Below are 17,497 nucleotides of genomic sequence, written 5' to 3' on the forward strand. Positions count from 1 at the left end.
CGGCTTCCACGGCTGAACAAAGCTTTAAATGGCAGATCTCAATGGGACTCATTAATGCCAGTGGTAACAGGTAATTTCCTTTTGAACTTTATGTTGCTGTGGATTCCTCAACTGGGAGGAATGCGCTGAGGGTGGGGCTGATCTACAGTGAGCAACACAGGAATGACGCTCCTCACCTAATCCATGTTTGGCTGCACTTTTCAGATACAGATCTATTGACAGAGAATTCTCACAGGGCTCCTGAGCAGCAATTACATATGCATTTCCGATGCGCCTATTGTAGCAGGAATCATTTTCTCAAGAGCCTTGTTGATTTAAACAATATCATATTCACTTAACGGCTCCTGGCACTGAGACATCTGGGTAACATGAGTGGATTTACAGTTTGCACAAAACGAAACTGGGAGAGGCTTCCCTCTCAAAATGATGCAGATCCTGCCAATTGTTGATTGTAGTATAAGAAACAACTATCACAACCGCTAAGTGTTTTTGCTTTGGGAGAAAAGTGGTGTGTGTTTTGCTGCCGTTAATGCGTTGGCCCTCAGCAGACAGGGCAGGAATCAGGAAGGAGAGAGGTCATGGTTAATACCTCTGTTTAAAGACAGATCTGCTTCCCTTTGACCTGGTCTCTCACACACACAGACACACACACACACACACACACACACACACACACACACACACACACACACACACACGGCAAATAATCCCACCCAGAGGACTCTTCGGGCTTGTTCCAGAAACTATTAGCAGATAGCATCAGTGCATGTAGGAATGTAAACATTTACAGTAAAGCTATAAGACATCAACTCCCCCTGGGGGAGACACATCCATCACATGGCAACCACATCAGCTCTCAAAAGCCCCCCTGATTTCAAAAGGAATTAGACATCACACCTTTGCGCACAATTTGACCCGTTCCATATAATCAGCTCACATTGTTCTGTTTGACGTGTTGGTAAGTTCACTGTTGTGTGATCACGCTGCTGTTGATTTCATACAAACGCTCTGCTACCAAAGTCAATAATTTTAAGCTGAGCGGAGTAGAGAGCACCCAGCAGTCAGCATGGCCTAGTGGTCATAGTACTGCGCATGTAAAGAAATGCAGTGATCCCAGGTCTGTGTTTGTCAGGAGCAGGGGCAGGGGTCGTGACGAGGATTAGAAAGGACAGAAAGATGAGCCCACCCAGAACTTATAAAGACCAGGCTCATTTTTAAGGAAGTAGCACAGGTCTAGTCCACATGGTGTGTGTGTGTGTGTGTGTGTGTGTGTGTGTGTGTCCATTAGGAGCAGATACAGGATGTTCAGGGCTGAGAGTTGGAGTGTATTTGAGAAAAAGGGAAAAGCTCACAAGGGAGTAAGTTTTTTATATTTTGGCACTATTTTGAAAACTATTCCTGTAGCTCAAGCAAAGAATACTACATTTAATGTATGAAAAATATGAGAAGTAAAACTGGAAACATGAAAGGTTGAATGAAGAGTGTTGCCTCTGTATATGCATCTGCAGAAACAGCTTGTCTGTTAGTTGATGAGGGTGAGTACTTGTTGAGGTCCTCTGTCCATAGATGGACAGGAAGTCTTTCAAGCTGCTACATTTCCTTCCTCTGACTCCTCTCCGCTCTCATGTCTCCCACACACATGCTAAGACAGACACACACTCCTCCAGAGCCAGCCGGAGGAATCCAAATGTTTTAATTAGTGGCGATAAGCAGAGACAAGGAGAGCATTGAGCATTCTCCTATCAGTAGGCTGATAAAGGAACTACTCAGGCCCCACTTACGGCCTCTCAAACTTCCCTCCTCCTTCTCCTCCTCCTCTTCCTGGTCTAAATCTCCACTGCAGGCGACGCGCGTCCCCAATGCAGGAAACAGAAAAAGTACGTTTTGTGAGGCCAGGTGTTATCTTTTAAATATCATCACAATCCCAATTAAAGCTGCTCTTTCTGCCGTCCACTTGCAGTTTAGATGAACTCTTACTGTTTTGTTTTCTATCACGCATCTCTGATCATATTCTGATTCACATCTTATTTATGACCTTTGTGCAACATATTCCTCTTTCTTCTAGGCATAATTTTGTTTGTTTTTTGGGGGGTTTTTAGACTACATCATTAACTGAGCAGCAAGAAAAAAGTAATTCACAGGGCTACAGCAACTTTTCAGCAAAAAAAAAAAAAAAAACATGTCCTAACCTTGAACCAGTGCTTTATCTCTGGAGGTCTGAAGACACACACACGCAAACACACACACACACACACACACACGCACACCATCCTCAAATCCACCTGATACACACTGATGGATACAATGTGAAATGGGCAGATCCTCCCTGATGCTGCCTGCCAGAGAAACACATTTTTGAATGTGTTGATGATAAATGTACAATCTTCACCTGGAATGTCACAAGAACTCTGCAGAACAAGACTGAAATGGATTCAAATAAAAACAGATTTTAAAAATGAAGCATCAACATTAACAAAAAAAATAAAAGGCTCCAGTATAAATCACTGCTGATAATACCTGTCACTGAAGTTATTTCAGGCAAGCGTGTAACAAAGAGTTTTGGATCGGTAACGTATGAATGCTTGAATAAATGAATGGTTTTCAGCGGACCAGTTTGTGCTGAGTAGAGCTCCAAGGCATAGCAGTTAAGCTTATTTGACAGAAAGGGGAAGACGGCTTTCTTTTCAAGATCAAGTTCAAAGGGCAGGAGGCCTGTTTCTTCCTCCATGTCCCTGACTGCACCTGCGCTTCGACACACACTCTCTCTCTCTCTCTCTCTCTCTCTCACACACACACTCTCACACACACACACACACACACACACACACACGCAAGGAATCTTGTCCACAGCACTGACAGACAACTTTAGTTTTGGTCTCAGGCAGTGTGTGTGAACTGCGAGTGTGTCTTAGGTTGCAGCTTTCTGAAGTGTTCGTAAGAAGATTTTATGACCTCCCTTACCTTTCAAAGGAATTTGTCACAACATTTGAGACTGGGGGGGGGGGGTCATCCGTAACAATGCTGTAGTTCATCAGATCCTGCCAAGGCTTTACTCCCAAAGGCCCAAGGGATGATAAGTGTGTGTGTGTGTGTGTATGTGTATATATGTGTGTGTTTGTGGGAATCTGTATTGCTTCTTGCTTTGATCATGAAAGTATTGTGGCAGACTAACTTTTCAATTGGGGATCTTTCCTAAGGCAACAAAGTTGATATATTCTCTCTTTACATGTACACACCTTACTAATTTTGCACAAAGCCTCCCTTACTCCTTTTACACTCCCACTTTTTTTGTTTTTCATAATCGCACTTTGGCTGTGTCTGTTCATATGAAAATATCAGAGCTCTGCCATAGGCGCATTGTTCCCTGCCTCTCACCTTCTCCCTACTCTGGCCCATTAGCAATGACATTTTACTGTAAACACTTAGATTTATTGAGGAGCTTTCTATTCAATGCAAGTCTTGCGTGATATTTTTTTATTGCCTGAGAGGAGAGAAGGATCCTGTTTCAAACTCACACACACGCCATAGCCACACACAGCATCTCCATGTTGTCCTCTGCAGGCTTAACATCACATAGAAATGCTCACAGTCAACAGCTGTTTCTGCTCCTCCCAGCTCCTCTGTTGCAGCTTTCTCCCACAGAGGAATTGCTGTGTGAGTGAGTATGAGTATGTATTTGTGTGTGTGTTAGTGATCGTCTTGTATCCTTGGTGGTGGTGGGAAGAATTTTCCTCCCCAACTTGTTCTCTTAAGTGATGACAGGAGCTGTATCTCCCCCGCATCCTAATTCTCCACAGCACAGAACCATGGGAGACATTCAAGCCACAACTGGCGCAGAAGGATGATAATATTTCCGCTATATTGCTTGATTGGCCCTGATCTGGAATTCACATTTTACTATGCTTCATAATTCAGTCTGACACTGCGTTCTCAGTGCCTTCTTTGGATGCATGCCAGAGTTAACAATAAATAAACAAATCATAAAGTCTAGCCAGGGACTATTTTCCGCTTGTCACTAAATCTGTGAACAGTATGGCCAGACCTAATGTAGCAAATATAGTAAGCACTGAGGGCAAGGCTGGATTAAGCAACAACTGCCCCAGGAACTGGCTGCAGCAGATCTTCATAAATTCAGTCCATAAATGTAAACTTCATAAATGGAGATTTACACATCCCTATGGGTTTCACCACACAAACAGATTCTGACAGAGACTAATTGATAAATATTCACACCCAGTGTCTGCTAGGTCTTGCCAACTAAACGAGTGGAAGAGATAATTAAATATGTTCAACATATCTGACCTGACACTTCAATTTCAAAACAATGTCTAACAATGCTGTAAACAGGGACGATTTTAAATCACATTTAGCAAAAACAACACAATTATGGCACATTATGCTGGTAATGTTACAATAAATTACTACAGTCTTGGTTAGATTTGCATAATCAGATGTTTCCCACTTTGTTGTCCATGTGCGGATACATGAATAAACCAAAGTAGCACTGTCACCTACATTTACAAATGGTTGGCTTTCCATACACAGTGAACTATACTGTAACAAAAGTCTTTACTACCTAAAGCATTTCCAAAGTTTTAATGATGTAACCGATTCACAAAAAATCACAAATGTAGTAATAAATTCATGAATAGCTGAAGCAACCCAATCTAGACTCTCAGGGGCCCAAAAAGTCTCAAATCAATAACTGTTGGGCAGTTAATAGTAATATGATTTTGCCAGTTTACTCAGTAATATATTCACAACTAAAGAGCAATATAATCTGAAACTGTAAATGCCCCAGGGCAGCTCCTGCATTAACCTTTATCTTGAGCTCTTTTTTGTGTCAAAATTCAGTTTTACTATTTTAAAATTTCCAGTTGATATTATGCATATATGGTGCATATTCTTAAATTCAAAATTTCACAGGGGACTCCTGCCTGTCAGTGGCCCAAAGCCCATTTCTACAACGAGACCACCTAGCAGGTCAATCCGGCCCTGAGTGAGGGGGTTGGCTGGAGGATAATATTTCAGCATCACTTCAACAAAAGAAAAGCCCACTTTTCTCAGACATACGGTTGATATCAGATTGCATAAATCCAATCAGCACTTTGCTTGTGGTCAATAATGGAAAAGAAACATGATGAAAATAAGAGATAACATCTCAGTTGTTGCTTATCTTACATGCAGACTGTCGTCCAGGATAATGTTTTACAGAATGCCAGGAAAAAAACAAAGTCTAAACACATTACTCCAACCATAAATGTGTATCACACGCTCTTTTATTTGCTAAATTTACGCACCAAAAAGCTTGTTTGGTCTACTCTCACAAAAGCCTTTCTGCTTTACTCCCTCATCTCTCCTCTTGTCTTGGCTTCTCTGCTCTCCTCCACTCAAACCTCCTCTATCTGCCCAGAGTGGGAGAGACTGCAGCAGCCAAAGGGATTACAACAACAGCTCCTTCATCCAGCAGCACCCCCAAGGAGCGTGAGATCACAACCCGTATGTGTCTGTGTGTATCCCAGTGAGTTAGACCAAGAGCCTGTAATCACACCTCATCCATTAGCTGCTGGCAAGGATGGAATAAAGTGGACATTATGGCATAATCCTGTATCACTCTGTAATTCATGCTGAGTGGTCCAGTCATGATTTGGCTTAATATATGGAGAGAGATCTGACAAGAGAAGCAACAAAAGAGCCATAAATATGTAGAGAGGGAGAGAAGGCAAGTGACTGAGGGAGAGTTGTTGTAGAGGACCCGAGTCCTTCAGGCATTCACATTCCTAAGTAGCTTTAGAGTGTGTGTTTGTGACCGTGTGTGTGTGTGTGTGTGTGTGTGTGTGTGTGTGTGTGTGTGTGTGTGTGTGTGTGTGTGTGATTGTGCAAATAAAGTCAGATGAGATGGAGTTGCGATACTGATAATATTCAGTTGAGAAGAGAAACTGTTCAGGCTTTGTTAGGGTGCAGCAGCCACTGATCTACACACTGACACACACGCACAGTATACACACACCCACTGTGTAAACACCTCAGAGTAATGATGACTGACAATATAAAGTGTGCCACTCTGACACGAGAACTCTATCCTCTCTTTCATGCCTATGTATCTTTTTAAATTGTCAATTGTAAGAGTAAATTGTTGTGTTTAAAGGGTGGAATTGTTGTGATGACATATGCAAAGTTTGAAGTGATCGGATGAGCGGTTGTCGAGACAATGAAAGGACAGACAGACAGATATTCCTCCGTTTATAGTTAGATTATGGAGGAGACCTACATCTATTCATTAAGGTAATCACATATACATTACAAATGTACATTCATATAGTGACATGAAAAGAAATACAAAAATAAATGGTGTGGATAATAGAGAAAAAGAATGTACCCCAGGAGAACTCAAAATAAGCATATGGGTGTATACTCCATCCTCTATTTACACCTCCTATGGTCAATTGAGCATATATAAAGCAACAATTCCTTCAGGTGACCAAACCTGTGTCGATAACTTACAAACCCTGTCTGTACAAAGGCCATGTTGGAACAAACTGTTACTACACCCTCTGACACATTATTAGTACAGTATACTGCTATCAGAATGGTGAGAAAAATACAAGTAACCAAGGTAGACAAACTGCAGCACAGACTCCAGACTGCAGCCCCATGCAGGGTCATGGTACTAAACTGGACAGAAAAGCCTCATTGGGGGTCCAGGCCTTACTTCCTTGCCTTATTGATGTCAGTATGTCCCTCAGTGCCCCCCACCTGCAAGCTGGACACTCCCTGCAAGTTTGGCACACAGCACAGCAGGGCACAGCACTATTTAAAATGAAGGCCAGGGTTTTTTTTTTTAGTTTTGCAGCCATGGCAAAAAGACACTGCAAAGACCTCTGTGGCTCAATTCATACACTATATCCTCCACTGTTCCAAATATTTTACTTTAGCTATGTCCAGCACTTCAAGGAGGTTCAACACTGGAATTTCAGTTATTTCTGAAGGAAGGGACAGTCCCATTTTCTATAGCCCAACGGGAGACTCAGGTTCACTACCTGTAAGTCTGCATTATTATTTGAGGATCTGTGATGTTTAACTTAGTCACGGGCGCCGATCCGACCTGATAGCCTTAGTGCACAGCAGCATAGCAACAAGCACAAAGATATACATGTTTAAACGTTTATCAATATTGACATGCCAAACATCCTTAGTTAGGATAAATTATCCACAATTTAACCATAGAATTAAATTTCCAGTAACTATGAACACAAACGCATAATTAATTCTGACTCACCAGCATCATAAACCAGCAAGAATGCGAAGCAAGATGGCAAAGCAGGCGTCTCCCTACCTTTGAAGCTGTCCTCTGTTCATTCCTCGATTATTTATATTCCTTTGGTCCACAAGTATCCACAGATACAAAAAATCAAAAAGGTTTTTCATAAAACTATTCCAAGTTATGGGTATTGTCACGTGAAGTCCATTGCAGACTGTGCAACGTTATTAGCAGCACTTCTCTCCTAATTTCTACCATTTGCCTCCTTCCAACTGTCTGACAGTGGGTATGCTTCTTTTCCTGCTCCATTCAGTTTGCAAAGGTGGATTAGGTCTATCATCTTCTTGTTCAAGATCGGACTCTGGATCAAACCGATAACTCAGAACCGACGCCATTGTTAACAGCCATGCTCGTGTGTTTACAACTACGAGATATAGCAAGAGTGGGCGGAGCATGTAGTTGGCGGCAATCTGAGCAAAGTGTGTTCTGAATGGTCAGTTTTAGAGGGGGGAGGGGGGCCTTAAGGAGCCCTGAGCTCTAACAAAGCCTTTCAAACAGAGATTGAATAGAGTACAATGATGTACAATATAAGAAAAATAACGTCTTTTTTTAATATTGAATCATGTAAATCTATTCAAGTAGACACTAAAATGAAAATTATATATCTTCTTTAAAACAAAATACAGGACTTGTACTTTGACTTGTAAGGAAAAGCACAAGTGTTACTAATAACATTTTAGATGAGTCAGTTCCAGTGACTTATCCCAGCCAACCCGCACAATGTCAGTGCTCTGGAAATGGCACGCTTACATGGAAAGTAGCCATTATTAATGTTATTAATTACATCTGTGTGTTTCCTGCTATGACATGTCACAGAACTAACAGCAGCACCTGTAACAACTGCCAAGTAGAAACTGTGTTGGCATCCACACAACCTAAGTCAACATCTCTATCATCTGCCAAGAGGAAGGGAAACACTAGACACACAGACTCGCATGTGTGCGCACACACACACACACACACACACACCAAACTGCTGAATTGTACATGAAACATTTTGAACACATTGTCCAGTAGCTTCTAGCCCACTTGACATCACTTTGACCAAATTGAACTGCTTCAGTATTAGGGCTCCACACTTGGATACAATTATGACAACTGAGCTTGCTCCTCCTCAAATACTCAACACCTCCAAGGCTGATGAATGGACCTTTGAGTTGAGATTATGTTGTCACACATACTGTAATGTTGCATAATACATGCATGCTCACTGTACATTATTTTTGTTCACTGATGTGCGTGCACACACACATTCATGAACAGTGAGCAAATGACCAGACTAAATAGTTTACTCTTCTCAGACTGCTGAGTCTTTGGAGGAGACAGGCTCAGTCACAGTCTGCCACACAGATTTAGGCTGTCCCTCTGTATTTTAATTACAGTAGTTCCACATATGTGCCATTACAGCTCATAACTTTCCTACTCATGTAATGCCTGTCAGTAAGTCTCTCATGAGCTTCATTTGTAGATACATTGTGACACAGTGGACAAGGTGAGAGAGGAGCACACACCAATATAAACACACATACACGCAGACACAAATGCACTATTCTAATTGCATTAACTATGAGAGGCCATGTATACTGTATACATGCATGCAAAGATAGTGGAAGAGAGTGAAAGAGAGAGAGCAACAGAGACGGTCAATTAACACTCCCTGTTTGAACAGGTGTCTCACATGGATGTCAGTGTGTGTGTGTCTGATTCTAGGTGTGTATATGTCGAGGCTGGGGTGGGGGAGCTGTCACTCTTCACCACGATATGTATGATGTGTTCACAGATTCTAACCAAAGGATTTTTGTGTTTGCGTAGGGTCTGCTTCATGTTTGTCCCAGAAAGAGCAAAGATGTTAGGATGTCAAATGACATGATAAAAGACTGACAGTACTCCAACCCTTAGGAAGACATTAAATGCTTCACAAACTCTGTCTGATGCAGTTGCCATGCCACATTTGGTGAATACAATGTACAGACATAGTAATTTCAATCTATATGCAGATCTAAATGGTGAATAAACCATTTGACACACTTGTTTTGTCACAAGATAATAAGATAAGCCTCAGGTGTCTGCTGCAAAACTGGCAGTTCAAGATTTCATTATATTCACGCTGCATTATATTCTAAAGATAACATTTTCAAACTGATTGACATACACCAGTAGGCAAAATATGACCAACAGTCACGGGTCTAATGAAAGAATTACAGTTAGAGTTTTTCTTTCTGCCACTATTAAAATATGGTGCTGTGGGCTCAGTACAGTGACCAATGATGAAGGGTAGTAGCTTACCAAGTGACATGATCAACATCATTCTTCATTTGTGCTCGCTTGTTATCTGCTATAATTCAAACACTCCTTCTACCTGTCAGTTCCAAACCAATGGCTGATATAGCTTTCCATGGTTATTAAAGTTTAGTATATCATGCGTTTGTTGAATTCCAAAGCTTCTCTCTGCTTGCTGTTTTTACACAGACTATGTGTCCACAAGTTCAAATTGTGTTTTCAGTCTTGAAGGTCAAAGTTGAAATCTGCACCTGTGCTCAAGACTAAACAACTGTACCTGCCTCAAACTAAAAATAAATACCTGAAAACACACACACAAACTCACCATGTGTTTCTGGTGATACACATGTGGCTTAGGGCACAACCGCCTTTTCATCCATCCCTTTCTTTGGTTTCTATTCACCAAGAAAACAAAGACTTAAAATCTTTTATACACACCCAGATTAAAATGACAATATGCAAGAATATTTTATTAAGTCATCCTACATTTAAAATAGGTACGTTTTTAAGAAATCAAAGGAGGGCTCCCATCATTTATGAGCAGTGAGTAGTGCCCCGCTGCTCAGTCTTTATTCAACGAGTGCAATTCAGTGTCAGAAACAATCAGACATCAATCGATAAGAATGACAGCTTTCATTTATGTATACTCCATGGGGGTGCAGATACATATTTTATGGGATACTGAACTTCTTTCGAGTTAAATTCTTTTGGGCACAGTGCAATGTACATAACCTTTGCTGTTGAGCACAGATATTGAAACTCAGTAGTTCACAGGCTGAAGACAGGCTCATAGCTACAGTTAATGCACAGAAATGGCCATACTAATGCTGCCATGGTCTGCTCTGCCAAACAGGTACACAAGGCATTAATGGTGAGTATTTGTATGTTCCAAGGGTTGATTAAACACATGGGGAAATGGGGAAAACAAAAAGGTAAAGTTTCAAGTTATACATTTGCTGGAAATAAAATACAATTCAAGGAGTCAATGTAATTGAAAATAAATTAAACACACACTTCAGATACTTTAGAGCGACTGAAAACGGTATTTTTGTCAGTTACATCACAGGGAACAATCTTAAACACTGACCTTTGAAAAAATATTTGATTAATTACAGTAATTCCTTTAACTGCCAATAGCAAATCAAAAATGGAACCCCAAATCTGATCAATGGCTTTTTAACACAGTTCACTTAATCAGGCTTTAAAAGCTGGTCTTACTTTTTGCTCTTGACAATTACAGTTACCATGTTGGCAGGATTCCACTGAATTTCCACAAACGGTATCTGGGTACAGGGCCATATCCGGAAATGATTGCGTTAAGATGACTGACAAAATGTTCTAAAGTCGCTTTTCTTTTGATTCTAAACGGCTGAAATACTTTTGACTTGTATCAAAGCAATAAGATATTTTTGCTAAAGAACTGAATGCCTGTGTGTAGGCCAAACTAGACATCAAAACAAACTTGTCTTGTCTAGGATTACTCTGAGAACTGTCTGTTATGAGAGCGCTATATTTATATATATTTAAAGGTCTGTTCATAAATCTAGAGAGGGCTTTGGAATTATAATCTTTATTTGCAAGCTCAAAGTTTGAATGGGTGAAAAAAAAAATCTGGTCCTAAGACAGCAAAATTATGAGAATTAAAAAAGAAACACTACTGCCCTCTGCTGACTACCTTTCCAAGTGAAAAATTACGTATTCTTCACATTTATCCTAAGCTTGGACAAATGTAGTGGCCACTAGAATGGTTTTAAAACATCTCCAGATTAACTAGTTCTATCGTGCTGTTTAAATTCTTTCTCACAGAAGAGAGAAACGACGTAACTCAAACCATACCTAGTCTTGAAAAAGTGTAGCAGAAATATAACTAATCCAGCTGTCTTTGAAGATGTCTTTCTTATCCGCTATGTCTGAAAGGGATGGGACAACTGAGGTGAATTTTAGTCAGATTCTATGTGCGTATTAACTTCATCTTCTCCTCACATGGAGAGCAGAGCAGTATGAGAGGGGATTAAACTGAGGAGATATCTACATCTCAGCCTCCATGTGCTGCGCTCTCCTTTTGTCATGCTGGTGCTTGGTGAGTCCATATTTGAAGAACTCATACACTGACCAGCTGATGGCTGTGGAGGGCATCTGGTAGATGACCCTTGCCTGGACTCCCTTGAAGAAGCCCTGGAGGCCGCCCAGCCTGTAAACTGTCCGGAAGGCATGGGCCAGGCCTGAGATGTGTCTGTGGGCTCCTTGGCCTTGGCCGGGGCCTTGGCCAGAAGGCAGGGAGCTGAGGGCTAGAGACTCCTGGGTGTTGAGCAGGGTCTTGCAGACGTCTAGAGGTGTGGTGGCTGCAGCTGCGATGGCTCCAGCCAAAGCTCCAGACAACATGTGGGATGAAGGATTGTACTGTCTGTGGGGGTTGAGCAGCTCCTGAAGGTACTCGTAGGTCATGAAGTGGAGCGCCTGGAAGGGCACGTTCATGGTGAGCTGGGTGGTGTAGCTGCGGTAGAACGCAGCAGGGCCCTCTTTCTGCCATATAGCGCGTACACAGTCCAACACGCCACGGTATGGTGAATTATACATCTGCATGCGCTGCTTCACAACTAGGGACATGTGGATAATGTATTGATGGAGGAGAAGACCAAATGTGATCAGAGTTGGCCAGCACAAAGGTGGAAAAGATGGAAAAAGAAAAAAGAAATTAGTGAACCATTACCTGCACAAAGTACATATAGTTTCAATAAACACACAGGAAGATGTAGTGTGTCATTTTAATAGCGTTTGCAAAGACAGCTGCAGCCCATCCAACAGCTGCACATGTAGCCTACGACCAGTGTCCTTCTACTGACATGTTTGGGCAGGTGGATTAGAGGCAGCTGTGAAAGTCAATATGTGAGACTGCAGGGTTAAGGCCAACATGTGAAGGTGGTTGGCCCAGGCGTAGCACCTGCAAGTTTCTGCACTGAAATTTCTGTATGGGAAGCTCATTTTCTTTGTTTGTTTTTTTTTTTGAGAGAGAGAGAGAGAGAAAAAGAGAGAGAGAGAGAGAAAGAGAGAGAGAAAATGTCTTAACACCTATTCTGTGGTCAAAGTCAAATGGTGTTGTACAGTAAAATTCTCTTACCTTCAGCTGGGTTCATGGCTGCATCATGAAGCAGTGTGGCCACACACCCAGCTGCTCCTGAAATAAACACACCTCAGAAATTACTACACATTGATATAATCATGAATGAAAACAAAAGAAACTGCAGTGAAGTGGCAAAGAATGGAAATGCAACAGCAAGAACCCCGTCTGGTCATAGCCTTCACTGCCTTATTCCTAAAAAGCTGCAGATGTCATGCTCAAAACAATATATTATCAGAGCAGAACTATTGCATATCCAGCAATTTGCACAGGTACAAGCTAGTGATCACGCCTGACTAAATTCAGGAGGCCAAACCTGAGCAAAGAGAGACACCTAGTGGACAAGGCCGTTCATTGCTCTGTTTGATGGTTTGAAACCAAACCAATAAGCTTTAAAAGACAGGACCAACAGAGGAGAGAGCAGATGAGATGGGAGAAAGAGGACTTACCCAGCCTCCCACTAAACTGGAAAAGAAGGAAGAGAGAGAGTAGGGAGAACAAGGAATAAGGAAAAAGTTGACATTGAGAGCAAGGTAACCAAATTAATCTTTCTATTTTGGTAACTTTACTGAACAAATTGTTTAACTTTCCTAAAAGCTAGCAACAGATCTGGCACTTCCTTACAGTGTACAACTGTAGCTATGAAAAGGCTCTATCTAGGATTTGATGGCCTGCCAGGGGTTTTCGTGACTGGTCAGGCCACGTCTGCTCTGTATACGGATTAGGCCGAGTCAGCAGCTTCCCAGAGATCACACTGAGGGTGCTTGGTATTAGGCTTGGAGTTGATCAAGTCCTACATATCAGCCATACATGTTTATGTGTGTATATGTATGTTTTGTGATACCATTAGCCAAATGACTGTTAGCCCCTGGGTGAATGACATCACTTAGAGTCTTTTTTAGTTTCTCATAGCTGGCAAAATAGAGGGCATGGGCAGGTCCCGCCCCAACTGCTGTCACATTGAGCCCTCTCATTGGCCGCCAGACTCCCTCTGTGGCTACAATTCGGCGAAGAGCATCCATTACGTTTCTGTAGCGTGCTGCGGGGTCGGGCTGGAGGCTCTGCATTCGTGTCTGGAGAAGAGGAAAAGGTAGAATTCAACAAAGTTCAAAGTCAGCAGTGTGCTGCCTTCCCACCCACCAGAGCTAGGTATTAAGTTTCATAATATGTTCAGTGAGTTTGACCTGAATTTCATATAAAAATAGAATGTAATGTATAATTTAAGTCTTACAATATGTCTGCCTATTATAGCAAAGAACAGCACAACAATCCTGAATAGACTGCAGTGTGAATAAGGAGTCAAATGAGGGAAATGAGGTGTTCGACATTGTGCGCGTGCGTGTGAGTGTTGGTGTATATGCATAACTGAATGGAAGGAAGTTTGGAGTTGCAAGCTCCAAGGTCACAAGGGGACATAAGCTGACTTCCTGTAAGCCTCTTTTCCCACTGACCCTGAAACATACCTTTCTCTCTTCTTCCTAACACACACACGCACACTAAGATAAACAATACATTATATAAACATTATTTACAGGACAAGTGCAAGGGATCAGTGTTTCAGTCACCTGCTTTTTGGTATTTAAAGAGGGTTGTGTTGGGATGGTCTGGGTACGTGTGTCTGTCTCTAGGGAACCAGCAGTGACATAATCTCTGAATAACAAACTTCCAGTTGAATGGACAAACTTACACCCCACTGTGTGTATGCATGTAGTGCACAGGAAAAGCACACACGTCCTCATATCACTCTATACTGCAGCTGTGGAATGCAGGGCACGAAGAGAGCTAGCCAGCTGCTAGTTACTCCATATCTGCCACACAGACTCATAGCACATTCATTCACTGTCTTTGCATGAGAGTGAGGCGAGGCTGTAATGTCAATACTCTACTCCTCATTCATTCATGTCTGTCCAATACATACACATGCATGGAGGCCTTCCCAGCCATAGGTCTGCTGTGTTTATCTTTAGTATGTGTTTGGATATCTAGAGAGCAATGACCTTTGTGCTCAATGTAAACACTATTTTCACCACTTCTTTGGTGAAAACACAGAGGACTTTATGGTCTCTGTCAATACTGGAAATTCCATTCATATGTGCAGTGCAGTGTACACTCTGACAGACCTACAAATGCAACACACTTTTTTAAATCCACAACCAATTACTGGGATTTAGGATACATTACGGGGGAATGACAGTCTATTCTAAACTATAATTACACAACAATCTCTTAAGTGAGAAGCTTATCGTACAGGAAGAAAAGCCTTTATTTTGGTATAGGTGGAGACCTTTAAGAGGAAAAGCCATTTACCGTACGCAAAAAGAAAGAAATGTGTATGAACCATCTAAAATATTTCTCAAAGTCCTCCAATGTTTATTTTTCTGAAAACTGACTGACCGTTTATGGTTAGTCGACTTCATTTTGCTGAGTCATAATGCCCCAAATCTAATGTGGCTTGCTTGCTTGGCAAGATGCTGAGCTCTATTAGCAGTGTAGCAGGACACAAGAAGGGCCTGTAAACACTGGTCTTATCCTGCTTCATGGCTGCAACAGAGGCGGACTACAGGTGGAAGAGACATGGATGAAGCATTGGCTTATGAATAGTTTTTCAGCCTGACATGGACAGCTGACTTTACTAACCTCATTGTGACTTGCTCTGTTTCTCTGGTCCTCTGCCTGTCACACAAAGATCACTAGTGCATGGCTACAGCTAGCTGACCTCTTGGGTCAACAGGTTATGCCTCCTTACTGTGTTGACAGTAAAAACAGAATAGAACTAATTCATACATAACAAAGACCACATGATGAAGAACTGGTCCAGTGAAGTTGCATGACTCATGTGATCAAAAGACCTTTGCAAACAATTGGTTATGGTGTGTGAGGCAGTGCGACTGCTGCTCAGTAAAACCACCACACTTTGTGCTGGGAAAGTGGCAAATAGATGCTGCACTCTGGACTGAAAGTGCCAAATTGGCTTAAAACTGCAGTGTGATTAATTGCTATGTCTAGTAGTAATAGTGGTAGACAGGGTGTAGGTTACCAGAAACAACAACATTGAACCAGTCCATGTTTTAGTAGACAGGCAGCATAGCTTTGGTATCCCTGAACTTTTTAACTGTTGTTGCAGTTCCCCTTATTAGCTTCTCCCGTTACTTAAATTGTCCCTTTCAATTTTCCTGCACGGAAGTTAGTTATGTAACATCAGTTGAGGGTTTGACTGCAGATTGTTTTGATGTTTAGCAGTTTTATGCAACGTGTCCAAATGGGCTTAACCTAACGGTTGTCATAACTAGCCACTTAGCTAACGTTAGTCGTGCATAACTTATAATAGCATGCTAACAAGTTAGCTAGTAAGGATGTGAGACGCTAACTGAGCCGACTGACCTTGTCCTCACAGCCGTCAGCTCTGCAGCGTGTTTAGCTAATAAGCTATGCTACCAAATCACACAACACGTTGGCTACACGAATGATATCCACATAGCACAACAGAGAGAGGGGTGTGAAAGCATTGTACGTTCATTAAAAAAAGTTGTGGGTCAGCTGGTTAGCCTCTGAGCTATGCTACCTTGACACAGTCGATGGGGAACATGAGGCAGTGCTCCATGATCCCGGCCACCGCTCCAGCCAACATGTGGGTGCTAGTGGAAGCTCCCTGTGGCAAGCCCTCATAGTCTGGTTCAGAGTCCTCTGTTTCTGCATCTTGTGCACTACGGATAAAATCAACAGTCTGTAGCTCTGTCTCGCCTCCGATCCGGGGTGTCAGGCTTCCCACGATACTTTCCGAAACTCCCCAGAATCTGCCCCCCAGCCATCGAACTTCTGCCCCGGCTGAGGCACCAGCAACCCCGGGATCACCGCCTGTTGTCTCCGCTGTCATCCGACGCCTCCTCACAAATCCATCTGCTTCCATGAGAAACCGGGTAATATGTTGAGTCTCTAGGCACGAAGACTCGGCGTCTTGTGGTTGATTTCGGTCCTAAACTTGTACATTCCCTTGAGGTGGTATCTGTATCACAGCTTCTTCACTCCTACACCAGTCCCTCTCCGCCTCTATCTTTCCCAGCCAGCGTCCAGCAGGGCAGGCCGAGGCGGACACGCACACACCGAGGCAAACCGCAGGCCGCGACGAGGAACTCATCTTTCATTGGTTATTGTAGCCAAGTACTGCCCACGCTATTGGGTGATACATATGCCACTCATGATTGTATTTTGGTGAATACTTCAAACCTTGTCATGTGCCACTTGACATGGGATATTGCTGCATGGTTAGCGCATCTGTGAAAGATATCAAAAGACACACTTATAGGTCAGTGAAGGACAGTCTGAAAGACATTTTTAATTGTGAGAGGGAGCATATGATAATGGTTTCACTTTAATTTGTTCTCATTTTAGATTTCTTTTCATGATGCCTTGTTAGTGTTGCTGTCTTGTTTTGTGCTTGATTGCATATATGAAATTTACATTTTTTGTCTAGATAAAGGAATCGAAGCAGACCAAAGTGAAGCCGCTGTATCTCTCCACAAACAAGCGTCTTTTCTATTCAATGTCCTTTGAAGACTGTCTGATGTGTATTTGTCCTCCTCCTTGGCCGACCTAACAGGTGGCAGTCTCTTGATCAGTTGGTTAATTCACACACACACACACACACACACACACACACACACACACACAGTTTACAAATATATTGCAAAAACATGTCAAGGAACAGGGCAATATTTTGGCTATGCTGAAGTTTTATAAATTGCATTAACTTTGAAAAATTGAGCAAAAATGTTTCATTT

The 17,497-nt window shown here is 42.1% G+C and overlaps 1 protein-coding gene across 1 annotated transcript; it reads right to left on the reverse strand.

The window, feature by feature from the left end:
* Positions 1 to 10,131: 10,131 nt before the first annotated feature.
* On the reverse strand, positions 10,132 to 16,831 carry slc25a28 (solute carrier family 25 member 28). Its single transcript, XM_023405727.2, has 4 exons — positions 16,282 to 16,831; positions 13,564 to 13,792; positions 12,720 to 12,776; positions 10,132 to 12,198 (listed from the first exon to the last, which is right to left on the reverse strand). Exons 1-4 carry the CDS (start codon positions 16,624 to 16,626, stop codon positions 11,630 to 11,632), a joined length of 1,200 nt encoding a protein of 399 aa, XP_023261495.1. The 5' UTR covers positions 16,627 to 16,831; the 3' UTR covers positions 10,132 to 11,629.
* Between the last annotated feature and the right edge of the window lie 666 nt (positions 16,832 to 17,497).

Source organism: Seriola lalandi, unplaced genomic scaffold, assembly GCF_002814215.2.
Source record: "Seriola lalandi dorsalis isolate HSWRI2012SDOR001 ecotype SW California unplaced genomic scaffold, Sedor1 jcf7180002054285, whole genome shotgun sequence".
Classification (NCBI taxonomy): domain Eukaryota; kingdom Metazoa; phylum Chordata; class Actinopteri; order Carangiformes; family Carangidae; genus Seriola; species Seriola lalandi.